The sequence below is a fragment of the Gasterosteus aculeatus genome, chromosome 7, assembly GCF_964276395.1.
Source record: "Gasterosteus aculeatus chromosome 7, fGasAcu3.hap1.1, whole genome shotgun sequence".
NCBI classification, from domain to species: Eukaryota; Metazoa; Chordata; class Actinopteri; order Perciformes; family Gasterosteidae; genus Gasterosteus; species Gasterosteus aculeatus.
In genome coordinates, this window is record NC_135694.1 from 17,840,231 (window position 1) to 17,867,202 (window position 26,972).

General features: G+C 45.8%; 1 protein-coding gene across 1 annotated transcript; it reads left to right on the top strand.

The window, feature by feature from the left end:
• zzef1 (zinc finger, ZZ-type with EF hand domain 1) lies at positions 1-26,972 on the top strand. The gene is made up of 54 exons (XM_040183097.2): positions 1-590; positions 1,018-1,162; positions 1,269-1,463; positions 1,623-1,806; positions 1,944-2,143; positions 2,727-2,937; positions 3,034-3,150; positions 3,451-3,629; positions 4,221-4,319; positions 4,426-4,517; positions 4,601-4,746; positions 4,932-5,037; positions 5,273-5,491; positions 5,967-6,058; positions 6,212-6,432; positions 6,774-6,907; positions 6,980-7,050; positions 7,145-7,259; positions 7,386-7,551; positions 7,754-7,875; positions 7,966-8,088; positions 8,300-8,469; positions 8,554-8,635; positions 8,731-8,932; positions 9,099-9,232; positions 9,353-9,593; positions 9,718-9,797; positions 9,905-9,995; positions 10,086-10,572; positions 10,654-10,818; positions 11,147-11,266; positions 11,400-11,561; positions 12,342-12,474; positions 12,867-13,005; positions 13,091-13,256; positions 13,355-13,617; positions 14,064-14,236; positions 14,413-14,602; positions 14,746-14,891; positions 16,034-16,314; positions 16,788-16,962; positions 17,053-17,185; positions 17,265-17,491; positions 17,636-17,944; positions 18,024-18,124; positions 18,234-18,369; positions 18,732-19,091; positions 19,186-19,329; positions 19,461-19,629; positions 20,202-20,300; positions 20,385-20,550; positions 21,022-21,172; positions 23,225-23,296; positions 25,108-26,972. Exons 1-54 carry the CDS (start codon positions 177-179, stop codon positions 25,186-25,188), a joined length of 9,099 nt encoding a protein of 3,032 aa, XP_040039031.2. The 5' UTR covers positions 1-176; the 3' UTR covers positions 25,189-26,972.

Below are 26,972 nucleotides of genomic sequence, written 5' to 3' on the forward strand. Positions count from 1 at the left end.
GTTTCCAGGAGCGCTGACGTACGGCACGTCGATGCGGTAGTAGGTTACGGCAGAGCTCGAGCCGTTGGTTGAGGAGAGGCGGCCTGTGTGCGGACCGGTCCAACCGTTTGTAAAAGCGAAACCCAAAAGAGGGCCGCAGAGGTTCTCCGGGAGCCCTTGGTCGGCGAAAAACTAACATGGGGAACGCGGAGAGCGGCTGCGGTGGGTGCAGCGGCGACGAGGAAGACGTCGAAACGGAGAGTCCCGGCTTCGCGGAAGACAGTCTGGCCTCTGCGGCCACCGCCGTCGGTGTAGGAGGCGGCGGTGGCTCCGGTTCAGGGAGAAGCGGAAGGGGATCGAATAACCCGCCCGCGCCCACCGGTGGACCGCCGAGCTCCGGGGTGCTTTTAGAGCAAGTGAAACTAAGAGAAGCGGCGGCTCGCATCAGCGACTCCGGTGTCGCCATTCGGGAGTCCGTCCTGGCCGGGAACGAGGGTGTCCTGGTGCGGTGGCTGGAAGATCGGCTAAACCGAGGAGAAGAGTCCGTCAATGTGGAGCAGTTCTGTGAGATGTTGGAGAGCAGAGACGCCCCGAGGGATGAGTGTGAAGAGGTATCTGACCTTAACCATACTGTTACTGCTATTTCCTCAATGAGGAAACTATGATCAAAAGCTGTCATGATGAGTGACATGTTGTTATGATAACCCACCGAGGACTTGACCTCCTAATAATCTGTTCATCTTCAATGTGACCAGTCAGACAAATGGCCATTATTGGTCATGTTTATTGTCACTGTTGGCACGCTGCTTTGTTGTCTGTTGGCTGACATGTGTTCTTTTTGTGTGGGTTGACATGGAATGCCACAGTACCTCTGTGAGCATTCAGAGCTGCTAACTGGCGTGATGTATTCATGCGCTCCAAACTTTATAACAAGCAATAGAGGCGGAGCACATTGTGATCCTTGTAGGCAACTTTAAGTTCTATCCATATAGTTTGTGTATAAAGTGTCATCATTTGTTCTGTTTGCCCCCGTTACAGGCATTTGGACAGTTCGATGCAGAGGGGGATGAGGTGGTGGATGTTGAGAGTATGCTGATTGCACTAAAGAACTCCAATGGAGCTAATCTAAAGGGCGAGCTGAGTCATGTGATCAGACAGCTGCAGGCGTGCTCTCTAACTCCAGGTATGAGATGGGATTTGTTCAACACGATTGTTATTCTTACCTGGAACCTTTTATTTGAATAGGTGTTGTTCACCCCTCCCCCCTCTTCTCTCTCCCTCCCCCACAGGTTTTGTTGACATATTCTCCAAGACCAAAGACCGGTTAGGAGCACATGCCTCTAAAATCCTTAAATTCCTACACAGAAATCGTATTCCCAGCAGTGCCATCCCCTTCCCTCTTTTGGAGGGCTACAACAGTATCTGCACCATGAGGTCCAGTGTGGTGCAGGACTTCTTGGAGGTCATCTTACAGAAGGAGAAAGGTGAATGGCAGAACTTCAGATGAGCACAGTGGCTGGATGGGGCTGATTGAAGGCCTTTTAACTGAATGTCCTCACGTGTATTTTAAGAATATGGTCATGCCGAACAGATTTGAGTCTGTCTCACAGAGAGTCGTCCTTATCTGTATTCGTGTCTCTCAGATTTGGATATCCAGTACCGCGCAGAGCTGGACCGTGATCCGGAGGTGGATAAAGTCAAGGTGGTCACACAGTGCTACAGCACAATAGAAGCATCGTCCAACGTTCCAGACCTCTACAAGATGACACATGGGGAAACCGCATCTTTCTGGCAGTCGGACGGCAGTGCACGCTCGCACTGGATAAGGCAAGGAACGCCTGCTCTGTGACGGCTGATTGTCATGCCTGCTTGAGGCTTGAGATACGTTTTTGGAGCCTATGCACATGATGCATTTTAATTTGGAAACCTTTATTAGATTTTATTTACTTTTTTTCTGCCCCCAGGCTAAAAATGAAACCCGATGTGGTTTTAAGACGTCTGGCCATCGCGGTAGCTTCCAACGACCACAGCTACATGCCTCAGCTGGTCTCCGTTGCGGTTGGGAAGAAACGGTGTTCTCTGCAGGAGATCAGAGATATCCGGATCCCCAGTAATGTCACAGGCTATGTAGCCCTCTTGGAGAATGCCAACATCACCCACCCCTGTGAGTCACCACCTGTCAGTCTGTCTGCTCCGAAGACTGTTTATTTACCTCACGCTTGTGTGTTGCTTCTCTAAACAACTTGTAGAGGAATTTCCTTTCCCATTTAAAACCCTCCTGTGACCACAGAGCTTCACTCCGTTTCCAGAAGAGCAGCAGCAGCAGCCGCTGCTGGGTTTATGGATAGTTGAGCGGATAAATGCTTCAATTTGAATCCTTTTGCAAGCCTCTATACAACACTTTCTACCTTCACCATCTCAAAGATGTCTAGCCAGACAGAAGGCTAAACAGGACAGCCTGTGAGCATGATAATAGCTAGCAGAGGTTCCGCTCATGGTGACAAATTCATCAATGTGTTTTGATCATGTGACTGTTTATTATTTGCTAAATCACAGTGAGCCAAATGAAATCCCTTGGCTAGCTTTGTACTGGATTTAGTGCCTCATATTTTTTTTTATGTTTCATCTCCCTCAATCAACATGTGTTTTATGTCTCTCTCAGAGGGCGAAGCAACCCATTGGCACATTTTATTACGCATTGTATTCCATTAGGCTGCTAACGGCATTTTTCCGGCATCAAACCCCAGACATCCAGATCAACATTAAACGGTGCCTGAGCGACGGATGTGACACCCGGATTCATGGCTTGAAGACGCTGGGCTATCAAATTACCAAGAGTAAAGAGGTGTCTGTTTCGGATGCTTCAGCCATCTGGTACCTGTCTCTCCTCACTTCCTTGGTCACTGCATCCATGGAGACCAACCCTGTTCTGGCTCAGACTGTTCTTCAGAGTACACAGTAAGCCACACACAATTAAGTAATAAGAAATAATTCAAGTGTTTTGTCCAGTGATTTGGGTCTGAGGTCCTTGTTTGTGTGCTGTTTTTCTCCTAGAAAAGCCTTACGACACATGCCACCGTTGTCCCTAACACCCTCGTCCACAGAATTCCCCAAGTTCTTCTCTTTGAACATCCTAGAGGAGGTGGATGGATTTCTCCTCAGGATAGCAGAGTAAGGCACCTGTAGAGATTGCATAAGCACAGTCACCAATCGATGCCACGCGCAGCTCGTAACGCTGACATCATCACGATGAAAACTGCCTCAAATCAAAGTATTGATTTACCAGGACGATAAAACTCTTTTTTTTCCGTTCCCATTTATGTAGTGTTGGTTATTAACAATAGCAGCAGCAGTGACATGACAAAAAAATCTCACTGGTTAATTATAAACCCTGTTTCTGTCCATCAAATTATTTGATGGACACAAATTGCTCCTCCAAGCTAACTTGTTGGTTTATTTGCTCCTCTGTAGCTGCTGTGTGAGTCCCGATGCAGAATTGACCCTCCTGGCCTTTGCTCTGGCCAGAGGCAGCGTGGCAAAAGTCCTCCAGGCCCTGTCCTGCATCAGCGATCATTTAAAGACGGAGTACAAGGCCTCATCCCTCATCAGGTCTTTGGCCTCCGTTAGGCTGCGGCTACTCAATCGCAATGGTAACGCCCTACTTTACTCTGATTCACACGAGGCCATTTGAAACTGTAGAACATAGAGAGAGAGAGAGAGAGAGAGAGAGAGAGAGAGAGAGAGAGAGAGAGAGAGAGAGAGAGAGAGAGAGAGAGAGAGAGAGAGAGAGAGAGAGAGAGAGAGAGAGAGAGAGAGAGAGAGAGAGAGAGAGAGAGAGAGAGAGAGAGAGAGAGAGAGAGAGAGAGAGAGAGAGAGAGAGAGAGAGAGAGAGAGAGAGAGAGAGAGAGAGAGAGAGAGAGAAAGTGCTTAGCCTATAAGGAGGAGACACATTAAATGACTACTTAGTGGAAAAGGATAATTCGGTTACCATTACAAGAAGTAGAAGAACGTATCCTTTAATAATCCCTGTCTGGAAATGATTCTCTGAATTCAACCCATCCCACACAGTGGGAGCAGTGTGCTGCCGTAAAGTGTCTTTCTCAGGGACACTTCAAAACGCAGCATTACACAAAGTTGCACTTTAGTGTGGTGAACCTTACCTCCCAATGTAGGAAGGAAATGAAAACCTCTATGCACAATGATCAACTCAAATGTGTGTTAATGCGTTGCGCTTGTTACAGGAAAGCCCCTCCAGTTGCACCTACAGGCCTGTGATGTGAAGAGTAAGGAGGAGAAGTCAGGACCGGAGAACATGCTTACAGAATCCTCCGCTGGTGATGGTACAACTGACAGCGTCCTTATTCGATGATAAAATAACAGTAATATTAAGTTAATACAGTGTGAACAAGCCTTTAAACATTACGGGATGTTTTTGCCACTCCAAAGGTTTTCTCACAGAAAGTGGCAGGAGGAAAGCCAGTGTGATCCTGTCGACAGAGGACCAGAGTAACTTCCAGATCACGCAGATGAAGATCAAAGTGAGGCTCCGTTTGGTGTCACCATTTCTTAGAAAGATGTTTCTTCCTCTGCACTCCGTTTACTCTCCCGTTTGTGTGATCAGGTGCGAAAAGGAGCCATTGGAGCCAAGTATGGCCTGGTGTTCGCTTACAAGGAGGAAGATGCTTTTGACGCAGAGAAACATTTTAAGCGGTTCAAAAAATATGACGCGTGGGACTACAAGGACTACAAAGAGTTTGTGCAAGACAAGTAAGGATCCCTCCTTTTTTTTAGCATATAGGAGTACTGGCGGAAAGTGCTGCCAAATGTGTTCCATGCAGGACAACATAATAAGAGTTAGTTTGTGCGAGTCATGGCCCCCGTTGGCAGTGTGGGGTTCTGCCTTGGTAGTTCATGTGAGTGGCTGACACCCCATTCTGTCACCTGACCTGCAGTGTGAAGATTCCGACGCAGTCAGAGGACGAGCCGATTGGCTGGTTTGAGCTTGAGGATGACTGGAACGATGTTGAGATCAAGCTGCAGCAGTGTCGCGTTGCAAAGGTACACACTGCATCGAGGACGCATTTAGTCTTCCTCACATTTCAACCATATTACTGAATTCCACAACGCTCTTCATCACTTAGACCTTTTGTTATGGAGTGGTGTTTCTAAAATGCAATAAAAAGAGAACCAGTATGGCTACATACTTACGTTAAGTCAGTGCCTTTGTTTCCCAGTTGCTGCTATTATTTAAGTAACCACACCTCTACTTCCTCTGTTTTCCTCATCTCTCCAGTTCGTGATGGTAAAGTTCCTCCGTACCAGGCAGGACTCTGCCGAGCGCCTAGGAGTGCAGTCCCTCACTTTCAGTGGCTACCTTTGTCCAGGACCCGAGAGACTCGGAGACCTGGACAGCCTGAGTCCAGAGGGGGCGAGCTTTGACTGTGATGCTGTCACTGGCCTTTGCCTGCTTAACAAGACCCTGTTCTTCATACAGCAGCTTACACGAGACATGGTGACTGCTACTCACAACTGCAGTAATGTGTAATAGCAATACATTTAGGTGTGATTGTGTTGAGATACCACTCTATAGCTGAAAAAAGTGTCAATTGTCTGCATTAGATGTCGCATGTTTTATCTGAGGTAAATCTTCTGTGTTTTGGGGAACCACTCTGCAATGACAACGTTTTTTTTCTCGTATTATTCTTTAAAATTATCTCTTCAAGTAGTGATGTCCTCTTTGTGTCAAGAAACAAAATGAGGAATATTAGTATTCAACGTACCACTGGCCTGAAATAGAGACTCTGCGCTTGTCTGTGTTGTTAATCTTCCATACATTCTTTATTTTCTTGACGACGGTCTGCCCACTTTTTGTCATTAGGAGAAACGCAACATGTCCTTTTACTGTACTGTTGAGGGTAAAAGGGGCAATTTATATTCATGTATTGTGTTTTGTTAAAGATTGTCACCCTCTCACTGAATTTCTGCAGGACGCTTCTAACTTCAAGCAGAAGTATCTTCTGGACTTTAGTGGCCTCGGCCTGAACGTCTTTTGGAACTTCTACAGCAAACTCAGGGAGATGTGAGTAGCAATACTGCCACTTCTTATTTTCTCCTTTGCACGCCCATAAGCACAGCAATTATGACCTTTTAGCCGGATCAGGCTCATTAGACAGTCCCTGGAATACGTGCGGGCATATCAGTGCCTATAATCAAGCATTTGTCTTTGTCTCAGTGAGGGAGAGGAGGTGTTGAAGAGCAGAGTGCTGCTGCTGCAACTGATGCAGAATTGTTTCCCGATGCTGCCCAACCCGCTGGAGCCCCGGGGCCCGGAGGACAGCAAAGGGCCAGATGAGGGCGCCACAGCAGCGGCTTCTCCGTCCACGTCCAGCACTTCAGAGCCAGTGTCTGAATCCGTTCGGGCGGTCTCTGAACTCTACGCTCACCTCTGCCTTGGTAAGAACCTGCCAGCTTTAATACAAGTGGTTGAATGGTCACATGTGTGTGAAAGAAACTACAAGGAACATTCAATTTGTGTTATTTCTTATAACTGTCCATCTGTTGATTTGATTGACTGGAAAATGTGGACTCGTTGACCCCATGACAGCCATCAAACAACTATATTGATTGAGAAGCATCCGTGGTAAATTCAGACGGTTTCATAACCGGTTACAAACTCCTTGTAGTGACTTTAAATGATTGAATTCCTCAGTACAGATGGTGGCGGCTCGTTGTGATTTATTTATAAGCTGTGGAAAATCTATGCAGCAATCGTACGTTTGATGATTGCGTTTCAGTTGTGGATGGTCCAGAAGGGGAGGCATCAGTTGAAAAAGCTTTGCAGAAGGAAGCATTCAAAGCCATTCTTAATGGAGCAGCAGTTTTCTTCCCCGATAAAGACGTCAGGCGGGAGAAACTCTTCCACATGATGGTGAGTTTATGAAAGTAATAATAATATGATAATGATACTGGGATACTGAAGATGTAATATGCCTTTTTGCAGAAAAACATTACCCGACAGGATCAGTCCGAGTCTGTGAAGGTGACGTTTGAATCGCTCTGTAATTACTTCAGGTGAGTGCACCGTAAATGTGCAAACACATAATGTCATCCATGTACACGTCCAGATCACAGTGGATCTGCAGCAGCTGTGTTTCTGTCTGTGCAGTGATCAGGACCCAAGTGGCCTTCTGCTGCTCCCTCCTAAGGGGGCTCCCTCGGACTTTGACATCCGCCCCATGCTGTCAGTCATGGAGACGTTGTTGCTGGTGGCAAAAAGAGAGGTGAGGCCACTGTTGCACGCACAATGTCTCACATTAACAATGTCACGTTATTATCATTCATCAACAACTCTCTCTCTGTCGCTTTGTGTACCTTTTCTCACTGTCCAACTCTCTCCCGTCTCCCAGTGTGAGGGGATGATGGCGAATGAGAGCAGTGGAGCCAGTAGGACAGTGTTGCTGTCGTTGTTCTGGGCTCTGCAGGCCAGCCTGATATCCTGGTGCTATCTGCAGCTCAAAGGTGGAGCCTCCACTGCTGTCGCCATGGAGCTGGCCAGAGACATCCTACTAAAATGTGAGATATGTGACATTACAGCTTCGTATCTTTATTGTTGGATTCTGTGTCTGTACGAGCAACCTGGCTCTGATCACTGAAATGTGGCGGCCGAACAGAAGGAAGAAGCTGCAAAGTGGCTCAGTACGAACACTGATCAAATCCATTGTCGAGTGGATTAGAGGATATGCCGCCAGTGTGAATGTGTGCCTTATTTCAATAGATGTGGATCAATTCCTGGGAAGTATCAAAGGTGTCCTTGGTTCCCTGCTGGGGAGGTACACTGGCGCTGAAATCACTGACAAACTAGGCAGCTCCATCCTCGCCACGGTCTTCAGACAACTGGTAATAAACGCTTATGTCACTATTGAGACCTGCCTGCCTCCACAATTGTAAAGTTGACTGTTTATTAAACATTGGTTTTGTTCCTGGCAGATGATTTTACTCCTGGAACTGTGCTCTCTGGACATCCCTCACAGTTTGCTACTCAGGAGCTTCTCTTCTCTGGTGGAGCTTCTCAAAAGTCTGTCCAGTGATACTGGAGACATATTTTCTAAGGTCAGTCCAGTCTGACATTGGACCTTTAGTGTACCGCAATGTGCATAGCCTCTCATGGGGGTAGAACACAATACTCCCCAACTGTAATATACTCCATTACAAGAAAGGGTCCTGCTTTGATATTCTTACCAAGGTCAAATAATCCAAGTGGTATTAGCTAAATGTACTTTATGCACGTGTTTAACAAAAATGCATTCCATGTCATGGTCAGGTGGATCAGGAGAGCTGGCACCAGCCCCAGCAGCCAGTGGTGCTAAGGACGTGGAGCCTGGAGTCCCCTCACAACTATGAAAATAGCCGGCATGAGACCAGCATCTTCGCCTGCCCTGGTGCTACTTCCTTTGAGGTGGAGTTTGACGAACGCTGCGAGACGGAGAAGAGGTGACTTGTGTAAAATATCTGATGTTCAGTTCATAATTGTTTTATTTGTTTATTTATTTTATTCTATGTTCTTGATCTTCATAGATACGACTACCTAGAATTCACAGACTCTAGAGGTGGGAAGGTGCGTTACGACATGAAGGTTGGAAGTGAGAAGTGGCCGAAGGTAGGACATGGGAAAGCATTCACTTGTCTCAATGCAGAACCCGGTTGTTTCTCAGTTTCTTTACATACGTCTGCTGCTTCTGTTTGCTCCTCCAGAAAGTGACGTTTGACGCCGGCCCTCAGCTCCAGTTCCTCTTCCACTCTGATAGCAGTAATAACGAGTGGGGTTACAAGTTCACCGTGACCGCCCTGGGCCTGCCAGACATCACTATTTCATGGATGTCAGACCTGCAGCTGCTGGTGGCTCGCCTGATGGGTCGCCTGGCTTCCAGAACCCTCGCCCTGAAATCCCCCCACGGTCAGATGGAATCCTTTAAACATGGCAAAGTTTGAGAATGATTGACAACTTGTAATTTGCGATTTTGGGCTACAAAAAATAAAATGAATTGAACTGAACATTTGACATTCACATGAACAGATCTTGGAGTGAAATGCTGATGTTTTTGAGCTGCTGTGTATTCCAGAGGTACGCACTGTAAAGGACCTTCCCCCGGGGAAAATGTCCCATGTTCAGTCTTCTCCTTTATGGAAACCCATTCTGCGACACGGGTTGTGTGAAACAAGGGAGAAATGTCAGACCAAAACACCCGCAGACAAGGTACTGTCAAATCTGCTGAATCCAGTTGTATATCCAATCTCAGTTTTATAGTATGTCATTGCTTATTGACCTCCGCAGCTCCATGGTGCTGTAATGCTGTGTTACTTTTCTGTGTGTTAGGCAAGTACATGGACTCCTGATGATTTAATCAGCTTTCTGGAGGACTTTGCCCGTTGGAACCCTTCCCTGGAGCCGACAGACAGTAGAACCAAGCTGATGAAGACCATCATGCAGTCCTGTAGAAAACCGCCAGTGAGGAACGAGATTGCCGCCGGGCCGAAGACTGACCAAGCTGTGAATGCCATCTGGGCAGCCATGGTGTACCAAACCGCAGCCCTGACTAATGCCCTGCGGACCTATGGTAATGTTGTCATTAATCAGGAGTCACAGAGCAAAAACTGTATTTATTTCCTTTTTTGTGTTTTATGCTGGTCTTTCTTCATGGTGGTTGATTTCTCCCTTCTGTTTTGTCTTTGCATGAGTAGTTAATCAAGACTGCAATTCCTGTTTAAGTGAAGAGTTTGTGCAGGTGTATTCATTCGCAGACAGCATCAGAACATGGATGGTGAGTGTGATTGACACCATTCATATCTTTGTTTATTATCTACTGCAGTTTAATTTATCATCATGTAATTGGACTGTTATGCTGATTATGTCTTTTTCATCTGTCAGTTGGAGATGAAACAGAGATACCTAGTTAGCAAAATGAATGTTTCGGACGAAAAGGAAGGAGGTCAAGAAGAGGTTTCCATGGATACACTAGGTGATTAGACAACCCACCCTTTCTTCTCATCCACCGTGTTATATCTTTAATATAATTTTTCTGACTTCTGTTGTGTTTCTCTCTGTTTAGCTGAGATGTGCATTGAGAAGAGCCTCTTGCTCTTCAGATTCACCAATTGTGGAGAACCGTGGCAGGACAGCGACTCTTTCAAAGCTGCAGAGGGCAGCAGTGCTCCACTCCCCTGCTCTAGCTCCGTCTCGGAAGCAGATTTCCAGGCCAGCTCTGCTGTGCAAAAACCGACTGTAGGGTCCGGGGAGGGCGAGGATGCCAGGGTGGGACAGAGCCAGCCCTCTGCTGCTGTAGGGCAAAACTCATCTTCTTGTGGGAAAAGCAGTCAAGCCCTCATTGGCACCACAGAGACTGTCTCTGCCCACTCTGGGGATCCGCCCTCACCCTCCCCTTTTCCCCGTATAGCCCCGTTCAGTCGGGCACGCCTACGCCTCCTGTCCTGTCGATCTATTGAAGAGCCTCAAATGACCCCAGCCGTCAAGGATCGCTACCCAATTCTCAAACACATCCTGAACTTTATAAAGGACCAGGCTCTCACCACAGCAAGGTGACTAACCACCAGGCTTCTATTTGTCATGTGCGTTATTGTACCATTCAGGGTTAAGTCATCCAAATCTTCCTCCTGCAGCATTCTGCAGACCCTGTCCCTGAGCAAGGCCCAGGCCCTGAGCGTGTGCAAAGTCCTGGATATGGTCCAGCAGTGTTTACATTCCCTGGGAAAGCCACACCTCTTCCAAGCCCCGTGCATCCTGTTCCTACAGGAGCTGCTGGCATGCCAGAAGGACTTTACAAGGTACATCTGTGGAAATTGTTTTCATGTTATTTGGAACAACTGTAAAATATGTTATCTTCACTGTAAAGCCAAGCACAGTTAATGAAGTATTTCTGTTTCTAAACAATATTCTCCCAATGTCTCTAATTAGTAGATAGATCGTAGTTATGCTAAGATGTACAGTTGGGTGGATGACTGCAATGGATAGTTGTTGTCAGTATTGGCAAATGTCATGGCTCAGGAAATTATGTGGAATATCAGGTTTGAGAAGGAACCAAGCTTTGTGATAAAAGCAATGCTGACATACAACTGTAAAGCAGTATTTCACTCAAAGGTCTGTCTTTTTTAGTTATTTCTCTCAGTTGTCAGACAGCGGGCAGAAGCTAGGAGAAGGGGTGAGGCGCTCCTACCATCAGTTGGTGCTCATGCTGGTTGAGGCAGTACAAGACTTCAGCAGCCTCAACGAGAAGTATGCTCCTATCCTTCCAGCGCACCACGTTCACACATGATTTTCTGAAATTAAACGGTGCTCCCAGCAGTGATAAATGTAATCCCAAGTGTATTTGCAGTGGTGTAAACTGACCCTCCTCACTTCTCTCCAGAGCCCTGCTACCAGCCCTGTCGTGTGTGCAGACCTGCTTGTTGCACCTTCTGGACATAAGCTGGGAGGTACATGACCTTGACCTCTTCCTGAAAATCAAGCTTCCTGACCTCCTGCTAAGCATGTCCCAGGAGAACATCAGCGTTCATGACATTGCCATCAGGTAATATCAGACTCATTTTAGTAAACAAGGCATGACGCAGTGGAAATGAAATGGGTTTCCTATTGATAGCGATCGTTATCAAAAGATACAGCTTCCATAGGTTTCCTTTTACACAAATCAATCGTGAAAACGGTGTCTAAGTTCATTTCATAGATAGTTAGAATGTTTTTTGACATGGGGGTTGTATGAGGTACTTGTCCAGAGTCTGTGTGACCTGTCGGCATGACGCCAGTTAGGGGAAGCAGTCTGAACCACTCAGCGAGCAAAACCACGTACAGCTGTGTACAACATAAGAAATCACAAGAAACTAACAAACAACCAGAAAAAACTCTCTATTTAAGTTAATTAATTATAAAAAAAATTCCGCTTTACATTGCCGTCAGAGAGCCCTTTCTGACAAAGACCTGAACAACTCCAGTGTTGTGTGATGTCTTGTGGTCTGGGAGGAAGGGTAGGTAATGGCTTCAGTGCCATTAGATGGCAAGGTAAAGTGCTGAAAATATAAGGTATACTTAAACTGGTATGTTTTTTTTTGTTGTTGTCTAAACTATTATAGTATTGCGGCCTCAGACAGGAACAGAACAATGTACTGATGTGGTATGTTTCTCCAAACAATTTTGGGCGTGCTGAGTGCTATCTGCTGTAGTTAATACACTGACTATAGACATGTACCTCATACAACCCCGCTCAAAGAGACTTAGCTGTCCCGTTCAAGCTGTGTCCCAGTCACTTGAGTTGCTGAGGTGATAGATCGTTTCTGCGGTTTGAATTCATTTTCAGTCAATGGACGGAAGATGATGAAATTGTTGACTACAAGAAGAACCAGGAGTGGATGGACGAGTGTATGGACGGGATGTTTGAAAAGTGGTATGACAAAATCGATGAAGAGGACTCCATGGAGGACAGAAGAAAGGTACATGACAGTACATAAAAATAGTGCAACCTCAGCAAAGAAGGAAAAATTTCCTTTTGAGTTTTATTGGAAACAAATGGTATTCTGTGTTCAACCTGACTGCCCCAAATGCTTCTCTGCTCGGTTTTCTCCAACCCTGCTAACTCTGAGAAGCTGGACTCACTTTTGGACAACAGTAGCATGCTGATTTTAGCAGGTGTAATAATGACAATGTTCATCATTTGTTAGTGTTCTTTCACCCAAAAGATCTTGAAACGGTTTTGTGTATGTATTTTAACTCAACATACCCACACAAACACATACAGCATTAGTGGTAAACTCTAAGTTAGCTACTGTTTTATCAATTAATACTCTGATGACAAAAAACACTCCATCCATTGTTTTATCCACAGATGCACATGTTCATTGCGCGCTACTGTGACCTGCTCAATGTCGTGATCTCCTGTGACGGCTGTGAGAGGATGGCACCATGGCACCGCTACCGATGTCTGCAGTGCATGGATATGGACCTCTGCAAGACCTGCTTCCTCAGTGAGCCAATACACAGTCACTAGTCGTGAGGCTGGATAAGCGCATCGGGAAAAAGAAACCAATGTGTTGCTGTGTTTTAACCAAGGTGGTGCCAAGCCCGAGGGCCACGAGGATGACCATGAGATGGTAAACATGGAATACGCCTGTGACCACTGCCAAGGGCTCATTGTAGGCAGCAGGATCAACTGCAACGTCTGCGAAGACTTTGATCTGTGCTTTGGTTGTTACAATGCAAAGAAGTATCCAGACAGGTGACACATCTTGAGCTGTTAAAACGCACTTACGTTTTTGGTGGTTTTCCTCCAAGTTGTTGACTTTATTCATTTTGGTGCAATATTCCCATCTCCAGCCACCTGCCAACCCATCGGATCACAGTGTACCCCATGGTGACGATACGGATCAGTGACCGTCACCGCTTGATCCAGCCCTACATTCACAACTACTCCTGGCTACTGTTCGCAGCTTTGGCCCTCTACACGTCGGAACTGAGTTGTCAGAAGCAGACGGAAGGGGAGACTTTGGACAGCAACACTTTGAGCCAGGCATCAGCCCTGCAGACCCACTGCTCCCAACTCATCACAGACTGTTTGCTCAAGGGCCAGACCGGAAAAGGCAAGTCCGAACCGGCGGCTGGTTCGCTTAGCTTAGCCTAAAAACTTAAAACTGAGGGATAAACGGCAAATCTGTTTCTGAAAAGGGAAAAACTCACAAATCACAGGGATAGTTTCAAGAATTCACAGCACTTCTCAAACAAACCAGATAATATGATGTATATGTTTTAAAGGGACAACTCACTTCAAAAACAAAGATAAAATGATCGCCTGCTAGCTCTAGGTTCATGTTTAGTGTACAGTCTCAAGAGAGGTGTTGATTGACTCATTCAACTGAGCGAGGGAATGCGTCTGCGTTTTTCCCAAATACTCAAACTATCTCTTTAAACAACGCCTATTTTTTTTCAGTTGTAAAAGATTGTTGGTTCATTATTACTTGTCTCATGGAATCTTTCCTTCCTCTTACCCGTATTTCTCATGTTTTGTGATTTTGTTTTCTCCACATAGGACTTCGTTCCTCAGCCTTGCTCGCTCTGCTGTTGTCCAATGAATCAGCTTCCGATAGTGACCTGTGTCTAGTGTCTCCAGAATCTTCACAGGAGCTCAGTACTGCCACTGACACCTCCTCTCTCGCTGGCAGCACTGCAGCAGTCTGCTCCCTGTCATCACCCAGAGACAAGGTGAAAAGCATTATGAGAACTATGGAGATTGAGATATCTCCATTGGGGTAGTACAACATTACACTGGCAAGATGTACAATAGAGCAGAAATCTGTTCCATACACATCTTTAAATATAGGAAGAATGGATGTAGTTGCAATCAACCGATACAATTGTTGTTCTACTCTCCCCACTAGACTAAACCATTAGAAAAAAGGGAAAAGGAGGTGGACTCTCGTCTCCCTGCTCCTACAGAGGTTTTGCCCCTCGCAAGCTATGCAGAGGGAGAGAAAGGGAAGCTAGTTGCCCAAGACACCCTGGACTCGTCCAGCCTCAGCCAGACGCCCTCTTTGTCCGGCGACGATCCCCTCTCTCCTGTAGTCCGACGTAAGCACTGAAACTCTGTCCACCAGGCTCTTCACAGCTCTGATTGATTGATTGTGTTCATTAGTGGTTCTAACTTTCCATTGGCTTTCCGATTTAGTCGTATGTGTGTTTTGTTTTTTTACCTTTCTCAACTTCCGGTACAGGAACAGTTAACCCTGGAGCATCGGTTGTTGTCAAGGAGACATGTGAAAGGCTGCCCCAGGTTCCCATCCAGGAGCATGTGTTTTCAGAGTGCAGCAGAGAGAGGATCCTGGGACTACTAGCAGCCATGCTGCCACCAGCCAAACCAGTATGTGAAACACTAGTTTTTAGGGTTGAGACTATGTAATGCTAAAGAAATATGCCGATTTGCTTTGTTTTTGAGATTTGGATGACTTATCTCCTATCTGTACGTTAAATATGAAGCTTCAGTGGTTGTGAGTTTAGGAATTGGCTTACTTGTCGCCATCCAAGGGTAAAAAATCTGCCCACTAGCTCCTCCAAAAACAAAAATCCTAGAGTTGTGTTTCAACCTTTCGGGTTGCCAGGCAACCGGCAAAACTCGAAAATTTCACTGCTACAAGCCAAAAAAATAGTCCCACACACAGCCTCCCCCATAAAACTTTGTGTAATTTTTACACTTGATTTTTGTTTGAACACAAACGAGGTATAAAGCTTTTGTTTCCTTTGGACAGAACCAGGTAAGTACCGTATTTTCCGCACTATAAAGCGCACCGGATTATAAGGCGCACCTTCAATGAATGACCTATTTTAGAACATTTTTCATATATAGGGCGCACTGGATTATAATGCGCATAAGATACTGCAGTCAAACGTTTGGCGTCGGGGCGGGTGGATGGGGGATGTGGGGAGGTCGAGACGGTGCTTTCAGGGTCCCATCGATGCTGCGAGGTGCGTCCGCTCCCGCCGCCCCCCTCGCCATCCACGCCTTAAATCTTCGGCTGCTCTCCAGCCGCGCCGCCTGCCCAGGGCTCCTTTTTAGAATAACTTATTTTCCCCGTTAAGATGGTTCAGCTACTGTAAAGAAAAGGGAACCTCTCTCGCTCTTTAATCTCATGAAGTGCTCGGCAACAACGACCGCTTTGTTTCTCCGACGCGCCCTGAAACAAGCTCCATATCTCATGCGCTTGAGCGCCCGCTCAGCATCTCGCCGTCGTAGACAGAGCTTTAGCATGTTTGGCGCCTTGAGCGCCGTGTACAACCAGTTTGCGGAAAATACAGTATTTGTGTTACGCAGAGCTATCTGCCTGTAATAAGAATAGATGGACAGATATGTAAAAATAAACGAGGGTACCAAAATCGATTTTAATAATCCATTATTGCTATTATTTTTGCTGCTGTTCATGAAATGTCCATGACTCCAAACATTGCCGTAGCATATTTCCCATCTCTTTACCGTTAACATTTCTGTTGTCTTCCTTGTTTCTTCAGGGCAGCACTCTGTCTCTGCCCAGTCTGAACTCCATCCTCCCCAAGCTCTTCAGAGCGGTCATTTCCAACGCTGGCTCTCTCAACGAGACCTTCCACCTCACCCTGGGACTACTGGGTCAGCTGTTGCTCCGAATCCCTCCGATGGAGGCAGACACTGCCGTCACAGAGGCCCTGGCTGACAAATTTGACCTGCTAACACAAGGAGAGGGAGCCAGTTCAGACACCTATGGCTGGAAGACCACCCAGTTGCTCTTCAACCTGGGGGCCGTCTGTTTAGACAGGTGAAAAACCATGGAAATTAATTATAATTTATAAAAAAAAGTCTTTATCACAGCTGAAGATATTAATAATAACAAATAGTTTGCACTTGTTAGTACCCATATGGATACTAGCCAACCTAAAGCCATTTAAATTTAAAAACGTTAATAAAATGGCATTGCCTAATTTTTTTCTATTTGTACGAAGTGGGTCCAATTACAATCTAAAAGTCTTTAGTGTATTGCCCCTTTGATCATGCTATGCTGGCGTGATAGGAAACCTGTTTGCCATTTGTGAGTGGTTTTCAATGTTGTATTTTAATTCAACAATAGAGTACCAAGTAATGTACTAACAAACCAGACGAAAATGCTGATGGTTTTCCTTCTCATGTTCATACGTCAGAGAGCTGAAAGATTTGTTTGCGCTGCTGTTCCCTTGCTAATGATGACTCGTGACCAGGTGTTGTTTTGCGAATCATCTATTGTGTGTTTTGCAGTCGTATTGGTTTGGATTGGGCGTGCACTGTGGCAGATATTTTACACAGTCTGAATACTTGTCCTGAGTGGAGCACGGTGATCGCTGCCTTCACGGACCACTGTATTCAGCAGCTGCCGCAGACGCTGAAACGCACCAACCTCTTCACCCTTCTGGTGCTGGTGGGCTTCCCTGAGGTAGGCAGGACATGTGGCACTGTGAAGGTTTGTGCCCCTGCGCCCCCTGACTTTCTAAGCTCAGCTGTGACTCCTCCGTGTATCTGCCAGGTGCTGTGTGTGGGCACCCAGACGGTGTTTATCGACAACGCCAATGAGCAGCACAACATGATCCTGCTCAAACACTTCACAGAAAAGAACCATGCCGCAGTGGTGGATGTTAAGACTCGCAAGAGGAAAACAGGTTGGTGTAGTTCACTTGAAAAGCTTTTGCCAGTGATAAGAATGCAATTAACCCTCTGTGGGCTTTCTCCTCTGTCTAGTGAAGGACTACCAACTCATTCAGTCTCCGGATTCCACTGCAGCCGGTCTCCCAGGGCAGTCAGAGGGCCAGTCCACCGCTAAGACTCTGCTCAGCCACTACCTAAGCAATTTCACCTCCATCATCAGCCACCTACTGCAGACCAGCCAGGACAATGGCTCTCCTGATGCTGTGGAGGCCTCCTGGGTTCTCTCTTTGGCACTTAAAGGGCTCTACAATACCCTGAAGGTACCTGCTGGGACCGAGGACTCAATACGCAATAGTCTGAGAAAGAAATCTGAGCTGTGGTTCACGGCTAGAAAGGACTATCTCTGATCATATGAGACTATTCCAGGGGTTTTCTTTCTCACTCTGTTGTGTCTTCTTGGGTAGAAACACGGAGTAGACCAAGCTCAGGAGGAGATCCAGCAGTCAGGACTGACCCAGCTGCTGGTGAGGAAGTGCAGCAAAGGGACGGGCTTCAGCAAGCTGTGGTTGCTGCGAGATCTAGAGATCCTTTCCATCATGCTGTATTCCTCCAAGAGGGAGATCCACTCCATGGCCCAGGACCCAGAGCGGGAACAAAGGGAGCACGACAAGGAGCACGACTCCGACCACTCCAGTTGCTGCGCTGATGACACCGAAGTCAGCAAGCCCGACCCCTTAGAGGGCCTCGATGAGGAAACGAAGATTTGCTTCCAGGTGATAAGGGATGGTGTTGATGACATTTGCAGCAAAACCAAGTGTGATGTATTAATATTCAGGGTTTTTTTCAATGCAGATCACCCACGATGCCTTAAATGCCCCTCTGCCCATCCTGCGCGCCATGTACGAGTTGCAGATGAAGAGAACTGACTCCTTCTTCCTGGAGGTGCAGAAGAGGTCAGCAGAGACTTTTAATTTCTTACTTCTTCACTGTTGTAATGGTGATACTGTTCAACCTCACGCTGCCTCTCGTTCATCGGTTGTGCCTTTTTTGTGTTACTTTCAGATTTGATGGAGAGGAGATAAAAACAGATGAAACAATCCGGACGCTGGCCCAGAAGTGGCAACCCACCAAGCGACCTCGCTCTGAGGAGAGAAACACCAAGGCTGTGGACACGGATATGATTGTGGTGTCATGCGTGGTGAGTTGTTCAAAGATGCATTCACCTTATACAAAAAATAGAACGTAAGTAAATATACAGTATTTTATTTATTTATTGAGGAGTAATTAAGAAAAAAAAGTTCTGTTGCTTTACAAATCCTTCATTTTTATAATGCCACGTCCATAATCAAAAATGGCGATCTGTTAAGTGAGAGGTGAAATTGTTTTTTCACACAAAAGCTCAAGGAGAGTATTCCTGTGCCACCCAAACTACAACAAAAGTTTAGAAATGGACAATTTTATTATGAACTGCCAACATAGAGGTCAAAAGCACTACGTAAACATAGCAGTTCGGCACATCAACAACATTTCCCCCCCCCCGTCTTTGCCCTCGTCCCACAGTCTAAACCCAGTCGCTGTGAAAAGGCCACAGAGGAGGTCAACGCAGTGACCCAAAAGCTAATCACAAATTCAGAGAGCGACTTGCAGCTCAGCTACGCCAAGCAGAGGCGCACCAAAAGCTCCGCGCTCTTGCACAAGGAGCTGGATGTGCGAAGCAATCGGGCGGTTCGTCAATACCTGGTGAAGGTCAACCAGGCCATCGCTACGCTGTACGCCCGCCACGTGCTGGCCTCGCTGCTGGCCGACTGGCCCGCCGAGTCAGCGTTGAGCGAGGAAGCCCTGGAGCTGAGCGGTGCCTCGCACATAGCCTACCTCCTAGACATGTTGATGCAGCTGGAGGAGAGGCCGCTGTGGGAGAAGGTGGGCGGAACGGAGGAGATGGTGGAGTTTGTTTGATTTCACATATGCTACATTATTGTTGTTTTGTAAATTAAAATAATGTGTACATAATCAGATTCTCCAGCGGGTGCTGAAGGGCTGCGGCCAGAGTATGCTGAGCAGTCTGTCCCTCACTGCTTGCCAGTTCATGGAGGAGCCGGGGATGGCCGTGCAGATCAGAGAGTCCAAACACCCATATGACAATAACACCAACTTCGAGGTGGGTAGACTGCCAGCCATAGTTATAAGAATTTCTGAATTTTTAATGCCATGTTTACGGCTTCAAGCCATCTTATTAGTTTTTGAAATCAGTTTCACGGCTCTACGTGTTGCATCTTTTCCCCTCTTAAGGACAAGGTGCACATCCCTGGAGCCATCTACCTTTCGGTGAAATTTGACCCCCGCTGCCACACAGAGGAAGGCTGTGATGAGCTTATCATGTCCAGCAGCAGTGATCTCCTCCAAGACGTCCACAACTTCAGTGGCTCCCCTCAAAAATGGTCCGATTTTGAGGTTCCTGGTGAGGAATTTATTAGGGGAGAATGTATCTATTTGCATAATGTGAGTCTCTCAGGGACTGGGTGTGTGTGACATTTTCTCGTGGGCCCTGTGACCTAAACTAGTCCGCAGTGGCATCGTGTTTTCACAGCTGGAACCCACGTGTTCTTATATTGATGCATTTGTTGTCTGTCTTTCCATTTGTCAACACATGATTGCCTGGTCACATTGGGGGAAAATATACTTTCCTGCTTAAGTTCCTTTGTGTAGGGGTGTCTTCTGATTGGACAAACATATCTGATGTGTATTAAAGCTCCTATTTGCATCAATAAGCTTTGCCAGATCTTCCTGCTCCTGTAATGGAGAAGCAAATTTTGAGTCATTGGACTTCTGTCTGTACTAAGGACTTGGGTTTATGACTAATGACCTATATTCTAGTTAGTAATAAATACTTAATCACAAACATGTTTAGGATACCTTTGATTCCTCACAAGGACATCATTCACATATTTTTGAAAGTGGTTAAAGTGTTTGCATTTCAAATAGTTGTATTTCCATGTATCAACATGTGTGTTGTGTGTGGGTTTCCCTCAGGTGACACCCTGTACTACAAGTTTATGTCTGACATGAGCAACACAGAGTGGGGCTACAAGTTCACAGTAACAGGAGGCCACAGAGGACGTTTCCAGACGGGTATTAAAACGGACTTACCTTAACATTTCATGTTTGTTTAATTTGGTCGGCACCCTTTTTGCACTTTTGCTTCTTTCTTCTCAGGTTTTGAGATACTTAAGCAAATGTTGGCAGAAGACCAAGTGCTCAGTCACCTGCCACTGGCTGACATCTGGGAATGGCAAGTGGGCGTGGCCTGCCGCCAAACTGGCAACCAGCGACTCAAAGCCATTCACTTGTTGCTCCGCCTCCTGCAGTGTCAGTCCCAGACGTAAGAGTTCAGCCTTGCCTCTACATTTATGTCTCTGTCCTTCCAAACCTTTATAGTCACATCTTGTTGTCATGTATCATGTGGCAACCACAAGGTTGGCCGTTCGAATATGCGCCATACCCTGAACGCTGTCATCTTTACCTGATTAGTTGTTTCATGCCCAAATGCCAATGGTAATTTTACTTACTTTTTCTCTTTTTTTTGTGCTGTAGTAGTGCTTCAATTCAGTCACTTTCCATTTCTGAGCAATGTATTTGTGATGCAACATTCAGATACAAAGGGAATGCATCAATAAAATGATTTAAAGATGTATCCGCATTAGTAACATCACACACAGGTACGATCTACAAAAAAGTTGTAGTCATCTTTCCCAGCCACGGCTTTGTTTTCAGAGGATGTGACCCTTCATTGTACCCTTCTTCTTGCGTTTGTGTGTTTTCTATCCTAACGGTCGATCTGTTTGCAATCCAGAGCCTGTGAGCTGATGCTGCTGCGGCCTCTGTGGCAGCTCTTTGTGTCCATGGAAAACAGCTTGAGCCAGGATCCCACCAGTTTCACTGTGCTGCTGCCTCTTCACAGGGCCCTCACTGAACTCTTCTTCATAGCGGAGGCCCGTGCCATTGTGAGTGACAAATGCCTACGCACACATACTGGCAGGCCACATAAAAGTGTTGTATAAGTGTTGCTTAGTGCTAGTTTAGGTATTTGTTTAATTGTGTTGATTGTTGGTGCTGTGATTAATGGCTTCGCAGTACTGTTCCTGTTCTTTACGGCTGATAATATATTCAATATGTGAATAAAATGATGAGAAGGAAAGTCCGTATATGCTGCTCCCCTTGCCGACTATATCCGGCTCTCTGAGGTGAGCATGCTTTTCCTCCAGCCACCTGTTCTGTGCTGGGCTCGGGGCCAAAGCCAAGCATTGCCATCTGCCAAGACAGCACAGTCCACACCGGCTTCATGCAGACCGCCAGAGAGAGAGAGGCAGAGACACTGTCCATTTTGTGACGTCTTTTAGACGCAAATTATTGTTTAAGAAAACTCATGGATTATGAGGCAGGCAGGAGTTTCCAATCTGCAACTGCAATTCAACCTCACAGTCCCAGAAAAGCAGGTTCCCATCCTGTCAGTTTGGTGAGGCCCTCGGCTGCTTATCCAACAGCAGAATGACGTCAGTTGACTTGTCGTGTGGATTTGTTGCTCCCACTCGCACCGACCAAATGTTTTGCGAGTTGCTGGGGTGGAGCAGTACGCGTTTACGGCCACCAGGGGGTAGTAGCAGCTCACGGCAGTTTGTACCCTTACTTTGACACTCCAGTGTTGTTTTGACAATGATCGACTCATGTCGCTGTGCAGAGGAGCATCACAGAGCAGGACCGCTTTCATCAACACAGTGGTCACGACCTCCGGTTTCTGGAGATGCATGGATGGAATTGTTTTTAGAAGGAATTGTTTTGCACACCATCAGCGTGCATTTTCCCCAAATAAGGTTTGCTTGCTTTTAGTCGTAATCAAGCTTACAGCCTTCTGGTAAATCAAGGAGAGAAAAGATCTACAACCTCCTGTGGCAGCTGTTGCGGTGGGCTTATGATGTGATTCAAAGTATTGTTTTTAGTATTTATCCTAATTGTCTGTCTATACCTGATTAAAGCCAATGAATGTGATTCTAAACTGGATCTCACCCACACGACCCGGCTTTGTACCATCTAAGCTGGACTCACTTCTCCAGGACTTCTGCGTTGGTTCAAAGAGTGTTTTATTAACCAGACGGGGTAATACAGAGGGGGCCTCCCTACAACGCAGCTCACCTTCTGTCATCATCTCCACAAAAGTACGGCTTTGTGTGGAGTAAACTTGTGTGTGTGAAGGTTGTTGGCCCTCACCTCGTGTTGACATGACATCAACTGCAGTGATGACACACAGCTCAGTTCAACTGTGATAACTCTACTTTAAAATGATGGGAAGCTAATGAGTGGACACAGCAAGGAGTCCTCTGTGTCCATATTAGGTCTGAGCCCAGAACCAGCTGATTTAAAGATCTAGTGCTGCTCACATTCCAGCATGAGTCCTCTTGTCTTTATACGTACACAAAGTTCACGGCCAGGTCCGCTGAGATTCAGTGAACTCTCTACCCCAGGAAGTGAGCGTTATATTTAGGAAATGAAAACGGGGTGTCACGCACCACTGACTGTACAAATGGTCCTAGGATGTTCCCCTCTATAAACAGTCCGGTGCTGCGAGACGGATGGCGGACGAAGGCTCTGGACTGTGTCTCCAGCTCTGTAAAAAGCTCTGTTGGGCCAGTCTCGGCCCATTTAGCCGCTATGTGCTCTTATCTGTATTTCATAACTCCCTGTGCTTATAAAACACAAGATATGCCTCTCCTGTCGGGCCTCAGTGTAAAGCGCTGTTCCGTTTGTTTATAATTGGGATTGAATGTTCCAACATTCCACAGTTCAATTTGATGCTGAGATGGAGATGAAGAGAGGTCCGGGATCTAGGGCTCATTTATTACTGAACTCATCCCTATGTAACCTCACTGAGGTCTGTCTCGGGAGCTCTATTTATCCATGACAGTCATTCAACCTGTGGGCTCATGTGTTTCTTTGCAAGCTGCATTTTGGAAACGTGGAAAGGAGACAGCCTTGTGACAAGCCTTTGGTTTGTTTTCCAGGCACAGGACATCCTCCAGGAGTACCTGTTAGCCATGACCACTGACGAGCAGCTCCTCAACCACACCTCGCTGGTAAGCCCTTGATGCCCTTTTGGTTATTTGCATGTACTTAATCAGGGAAGCACGGATACCGATATCGCTGACAATGAGGCCGATCTATACAATTTTAGTGCTTATTAACTGTTTGTATTATGTACTTGTTTAGCTTTTGAACTTTATGTTGCTGTATTATAAAGATTTAAATATATATTATTAATGTTCATTTCAAGTTGCTTTTATTTTTGATAATAAATCATTCAGTCCATATATGTCTGTGTTTAACTGTTGCATTTGGCATCGGTGAGCAGAGTAAAGGTACGTTGTTCCGGCTTACACCCAAAGCCCAGGCGTCGGTAGTGGTAATGAAAGATCGGTGCATCCCGGTTTTGCATAACGGACAAACGGATCAGGTATTCAGAGAGCAAGTTTTGCCTTCAGCCAGGTCTCTCTCCGCCGGTCATCTCTTCATTGTGGAATTGCTGCTTGGCGTGGACGATAGTAGCCAAGTTTCCGCTCACCCTGACGTCTTGTGATATTACGCAAGCCTTTCTTCTGCCCTGTCGGTTGAAGAGTCTCCAGTGGCCGTGAGTCGGCACGCGGCCGGACTCTCTTCTACTGGTGATTCACCAAGCTGTTGACACCCAGCAGATCCCTCTGCAACTGTCCCTTTTAGAATTTGAATACGTGTGGTCTGCACTCAGGACTAATGCATTTGGTAAATACAGTCCATTAGAGTTTGTGGCGCAGTGATCCGCAGCCTTCAGCAATCCAGCCGAGGAGCCTGAGGGCAGTTAAGAGGAGCAAAGGATGCCGGGTGGTAAAAAAAACCCAACGTGGTGGCCGGCATTGTAGAGCAGTTCCTAACACCTGTCCATCTATTGATGACTTGGCTAAATCAGGTCTTTTATGATATGTCCAAAAGTAAATCGGCCAATGGTTGGAAACCTTCATTTTCTAAAGCCATCAAGTTAACTCACTGGGGACATTTTCTTCATTGCTGAGGTTATTATTCTACGGCACAGAGTTGAGAGTATCGTGTTCTCCTTATTTATCCTGTTGTTCAATCAATTAAACATGGATCGCAGTACTAGCTGTGTTTTTGACATGACAATCGACATTATGCCAAAGGACTTGCACTCAAAATCATCTGATCACGCAGACAGCCTGATCAGCACGTATACTGCTTTGTGTGTGAGGCTATTTCGTGGAGCTGGGTTGGACTTTCTCTGCTCTTAGGAAAACACTTGGAAGGGTGTTTTAGTCATTAAATAGCCACAAGAGTGAATTAGCAGAAGGGAGAGTAAACTTCCCCATCGTTTTAAAGACTGAATGCATGTTTGAAGTAGCACGGAGAAAAGCTGCTGTAACTAAGCAGGTAAATCATCTATAAAGGTGTCACATGCTCCTTGTTTTTGTTTCATATTTTGGTTCAAACATGCTAACTTCCAGCCACAATCTGAGATTTAGACCTGCTGGTTGCACTGGTCAAATGTCACAAAACAAGACGCGGCAGAACCAACAAACGTTTTCACCAGGTTCACTGACACTTTGTACCAAGAAAAACCACAAGCAACTTATACGGATATCATCATCTGGCAGGCAGCAATGAACAAATGCCAGTGGAGACACCAGGAAGCACTGAAAGCAGTTCAATCTGCTGAGCACATTTTTCTGTTAAATAAGATTGCGTAATCCGCAAGTCCTTGATTCATCAGTTCAATAACCCTGGATTTTCCTATTTATTATTACTCCACATGCGATGCACAGCACCGGGGGGGGGGGGGGCGAGATGTCATCACTGCTTGTTTTCTTCATCTTGTCTTTTGTTTTCTCTAATTGTGTAGGCTCTGAAGAACATCGCTGCCATCAGCCTGGCCATCAATTACCCAAATAAATCTACCCGGCTGCTCAACTTGTCCCTTTGAGAGGTGCCCTGAGAGACGGGAGGACCACAACTAGAAGGGGACACATCCCGACTCAGCAGAGGGGGGGAGGGGGGTGTTACTCTCTGCCGTTACCCTGGACAGTGGCGGAGTAGCACTTTCCACACTTAATCACAATCCTTTTGGCCTTCGGTTAAACCGGTATATCAGCATGTGCATACACTGGAACAAGAACAATGGCGGTGGTCCCTCTTTTTTTTTTTTTTTGTCATTTTTGTCATTTTTTTTTTTTTAGATGGCGTGCTAAAGGACATGAAGTGTGCCAAATTTGCAACCTTGAAGGGAAAGTATACTATACTTTTTTCCCCCCCATCCCAGCCTTTTCTCCCACCGCTGCGTGGTGAAAACGGGTCACCATGGCTACGTAGATATCCCAGTGGACATTTAGAGCATCCTAAAAATACTGCCCAGGACATTGGAATCTCATTATTCACCATGAGGAGCTCATTCCACTCCATCCGTCTTTCCATTTTATCGCCACTTCCCTTTAATTTCCACCCAGCTTCTCTCTGTCTTGCGTCCATATTTACTTCTGTCCTTTTCAGGCAACAAAAGTAAACGATGGTATGTTTTTCAGGGCTCCTGTTAAAGGGAAGGTTTCAGGCATCGTCAGTTATCCGAAACACATATGTTGTCCTCAACTTTCTGTAACAACGACACGTGTAATGTTCACTAAAACCCACTTGGGTGGAACGAGAGTAAGATGAAACTCAAATAGCCATATTCATTGTGTAGGATGAAAACTAAAACATACATTAGGGTGACTGTAAAATATCCGCATTATCCCACTTATTCACTGGCACCACCACAGCTCATGTTTTGTAATGTGGGAGAGTAATACTGAATCAACTTTTGTAATCGCACAGATAATTGGTGTGACGCCACCTTAAATGTCAAATGTGACACTTCACATTACACTGAACCTACGCGTTACTAAAGCTGAGATCCACCAGTAGCCACTCCCACAGAGATCACTCATGTACTTTCAAATGTTTTAAATGGAACGAGTTGTTCGGGGTTGGGGGGGGGGGGGGAGGGTTCCTGATTATTACTGCATTATTTTCAAATGAAGAGATTCTTTTAGTTGTTGGAAGTCATGGTGGTTTATACCAAAGAAACCAATCATTGTGCGCCATGAATCATCTCGAAGAGAGCTCCTGTTGGAGTTCCTTCTCCACATATCAGATGGTTACCCAACCAGAAGCTGGAACAGAGTAAACCTTTACATTTCTTTTTTTTTATTCTTCATTTTTTACTTTTATTCTCTAAACGGTCTCTTTCAAGGACCGTAGTTTAGCTCAGTGGTTTTGTTTACACAAACATCAGCTGCAGCGAGGAGAGGAAAAGACACAAGTCCATTTGGCTTCTACGACGCCTCACCTATCTACAACGTGCCTACGGTTAAAAATGAAGCAATCATAATTTAACTCAAGTTAGCCGAATAGTTATTAATTCTATTTTAAAAGACAATGTTTTGTTTGAAGTTTTTTGTAACTTTTTACTTTTAATGTTCTTTTTTCTTTTTTGCGAGGATGCCTGATATTTGAGGCGGACTAATTTGAATGTACATATCTGTGAATATTAATTGCACAGAGGAAAAAATAAAAAAAGAGTTTGATATTAATCCCTTACAAATATAAACTATCGGGCACATACAGATGGACACTTGATTTTGTATGCATGGCACATTGAAGGTAAATTAAAAAAAATGACTTGCTTGGGTTGAAATGTGATCCATTTCTAATAAAAACTAGAAATGAAATAAA

Bases quoted from the DNA above. Each gene is read 5' to 3' on its own strand.
- zzef1 (XM_040183097.2), top strand. From the start codon at position 177: ATGGGGAACGCGGAGAGCGGCTGCGGTGGGTGCAGCGGCGACGAGGAA. The intron at 9,798-9,904 runs GTGAGTGTGATT...TTCATCTGTCAG, and splicing joins ACAGCATCAGAACATGGATG to TTGGAGATGAAACAGAGATA. The intron at 13,257-13,354 runs GTGACACATCTT...TCCCATCTCCAG, and splicing joins GCAAAGAAGTATCCAGACAG to CCACCTGCCAACCCATCGGA.